Raw genomic sequence first — 3,045 nt, forward strand, 5'->3', positions numbered from 1 at the left:
TTCCTTAGCTTTTGTTAAAAAATAAATGTCCAAAGTTACTTATTTTTCATACCACAGCCACAGACAATACCCTGTTCTTGTAATAGCCCTTTCTTTATGATTATCTTTATTCAAACAAGGAGCTGTGATCCCCACGTTTGATTGGCTCCTCTTTGGAAAGTGGTGAAGACTTTACCCAACGTTTTTTTTATGTTATGACCATAGAGAAGCCGATTTTTCTGGGATAACCCTTACTTATGTCTCTTTTAATTCAAATTAGGATGTGTGATCCCCCACGTTTGATTGGCTCCCCCGTGATGAAAAAGCCTTTTAATGTTATAACCAAAATATCCCTGTCCTTGTAATAACCCTATTGTTAAGACAGGCTTTATTCAAACAGGGATGTGTGATTTGGAAAAAAAAAAAAAAATTACAATAAAAATAAAATTACCCAGAAATTAGCAACAAAAAATCCAAAAAATCAGCCCAAAAAACAAAACAAATAAAAAAGGAACAGCAAGAAATGTTCTTTTAAATCTATTTAATCTGTATAAATACAATTTTAAAAATACAATTATGACAATTAGAAATATAGTTTTCTGAACATTTGTCCCAAGTTTTTTTTTTTTAATTCTAAATCTACTTAATTCTTGAAAATTGCAGGACATTTCTTGATAATGTGCTTATTACCTTCCACACAAGAAAAGTTACGTTGATCCACGTTTCAAAGACCTAAAGACTTTGACACCATTGCAGGTACTTGTTTTATTTTAAAAACGATGACACATCTTAAAAACCTACAAAAAGAGAAAAACATACTTATACTTATTTTTAAAGATACAGTACTTATTGTAGGAACTGGACCACAAACAAACGTTGTCAGGTCAAAATTAAGACACAGGAGTGTTTTAAAGTGTGATTGTCTTGAAATGTTACTGATAGATGCTCTCCGCCTGCTTCACTGACATTATAAAGAGGTTGATTTGTACAGAGGCAGAAGAAAGGAAAACTTATTTGCTCTCTACTTGGATCTGTTCTTCTTATTATGAGCTGCGTCAGTCCCGTCCCTCTCTGGTTACGTACTCCAGCCCGTGATCTCCATATGCGTCGTAGCTCTCGTAGGTGGGCAGTGAGGGCCAGTCTGGCTGGTACGTCGTCGTGCTGTACACAAACGCCTCTATGATGCTTCCTGCTCTCAGCTTCTCCTCCCCGTCCGTCTCCCCGACGCACTCCTCCACCTGCACTTCGACCTCAGTCCGCTGATACATGCTGGGAACCGTTTCAAACTCATCCAGGAACTTCAGCATCTTGTCGTCCACTCTGTAGATCTCCCCTCGGACTCGGTGACCTTTGCTGGGGATGTTGAGGAGGAAAGGGATGTTGTACTTGCCGGCAATGACTAACGGGTATTTCTGGGTGGTGCGGGCCGAGGCGAGGAACTCTGCCTTGCCGTTGACGCTCTCAAACATGCGGTAGTAGTTGGGCTGCCCCTTCTTCAGGGTGCCGTAGACGAAGACTCGAGTCATGTGGATGCAGGAGGGCACCTGTAACACAGAACAGAGCAAATGTTGGGGTTGCTTGTCTTTCAACATTTTCTGTACTGTAAATGATGATATGAAACTGGTGCAGAACTGGTCTGACTTCTCTCTGTCGGCTCTGAGCACATTCTTTAGGTGTTTAAGATGCACAAGCGCCTCCGCAACCTTAAGGCCTCCTTTTATCGAAGCTCTTTGGACTTTGTTAGTGTGGAGTACATCGGCTCAATAATTAATTCACTGTCGGAGTTAATCTCTAAACTCACTGTTGTCTTAAGATCATTAAAGCGGGGAGAGGTCAACAACACAACATGTGCAGACAAAGAGATCAGTAAGCAAATTGTGTGTCAAAATATACTCAGAGATGGTTCATTATTTATGAGGGACTGTGTGTGTGTCTGTGTGTGTGTGTGTGTGTGTGTGTGTGTTCAAAACATAATATGTATAGCATGCTGAGTATATAAAGTGTGTAAAAATATGTTCCTTATGCTGCAATACAGTGCATAAAATGTAAAGTTAGAGATATTAAAATTTGTGAACAATGCTACAATGTACAGGAAAATAAATACAAAAGTAAAAATCTGAATGAGAAATATATACAATGTATACAACATGTGTTAAATACATTCAGGAGTGAGAAGAATAATGCACAGTTGTATACATGCACAGAGTATTGCTGTTGTTGAATTATTACACCATTTACGGCACAGTTTAGACAGTGTTATAAAGAATTATTGTACCCTTAAATCACTATTGCACATTTAAAATATAATAAATTAATAATGGAATTGGAATTAACTCTAAATGCAATCAGCGAAGTAACAAGTAAGTAAGAGCTGTTACACAGAAAAAAAATACAATATTACCCTCTGAAATGTAGTGAAGTAGTAGTAAAGTAGCCCAGCATAAAATAAAGAAAAATGTATACCTGCAAGTGCCTTAAAACTGTAATCAAGCGCAGTGCACGAGCAGATCTCCTTAGTTCATTTCCACCACCGTTAAACATATACATAGTCTGCGCATGAAGCTACGCACGTGCATGCACGCTTACAGATAACGGAAACACACAGCAGCTGCATGCATTCATAAAAGTAACCCTGCAACACGTTTTCACCTTGGAAAAGTCAAAAGTGTTATCGTATCAAAACAGACGCAAAAAAAGAAGCTGAATTAAAAACGCATACGGGCATTATTTTAGGACGCAAAGCGACTAGAAGCGATTGTAATACACAGCTGACACACAGTTTATGCGTGTAATCTTACCGGGGATGTAGAAAGATGAAGGAGACGATGGCTCCTCGATTAATTAAAAATCTACAGTCTCTCTCTCTCTCGATGTGTGTTATATTGCGATCTGCATGGACGGCGCATGCGCATAAAACGACAAACCGGAGGACAGCCAAGTAACGCCACATGGTGACGTCACGATCAAGTCATTATTATATTTAACTTCTAATATCAGATCAAACTCATTGCTCGTATTTGAATGCTATTTCTCTATGATAATTAATACGAATAATGACTTGTATTT

At 38.6% G+C, this 3,045-nt stretch overlaps 1 protein-coding gene across 1 annotated transcript; it reads right to left on the minus strand.

The window, feature by feature from the left end:
* Positions 1–802: 802 nt before the first annotated feature.
* Positions 803–2,867, minus strand: LOC121965763 (gamma-glutamylaminecyclotransferase B-like). Its single transcript, XM_042515888.1, has 2 exons — positions 2,778–2,867; positions 803–1,523 (listed from the first exon to the last, which is right to left on the minus strand). The coding sequence occupies exon 2, from the start codon at positions 1,503–1,505 to the stop codon at positions 1,035–1,037; it is 471 nt and encodes a 156-aa protein (XP_042371822.1). The 5' UTR covers positions 1,506–1,523; positions 2,778–2,867; the 3' UTR covers positions 803–1,034.
* Positions 2,868–3,045: the final 178 nt, after the last annotated feature.

The sequence above is a fragment of the Plectropomus leopardus genome, unplaced genomic scaffold, assembly GCF_008729295.1.
Source record: "Plectropomus leopardus isolate mb unplaced genomic scaffold, YSFRI_Pleo_2.0 unplaced_scaffold21560, whole genome shotgun sequence".
NCBI lineage: Eukaryota > Metazoa > Chordata > Actinopteri > Perciformes > Serranidae > Plectropomus > Plectropomus leopardus.

What these genes read in the sequence shown, in the direction of transcription:
- LOC121965763 (XM_042515888.1), bottom strand. Translation starts at nt 1,505, where the DNA reads ATGACTCGAGTCTTCGTCTACGGCACCCTGAAGAAGGGGCAGCCCAAC.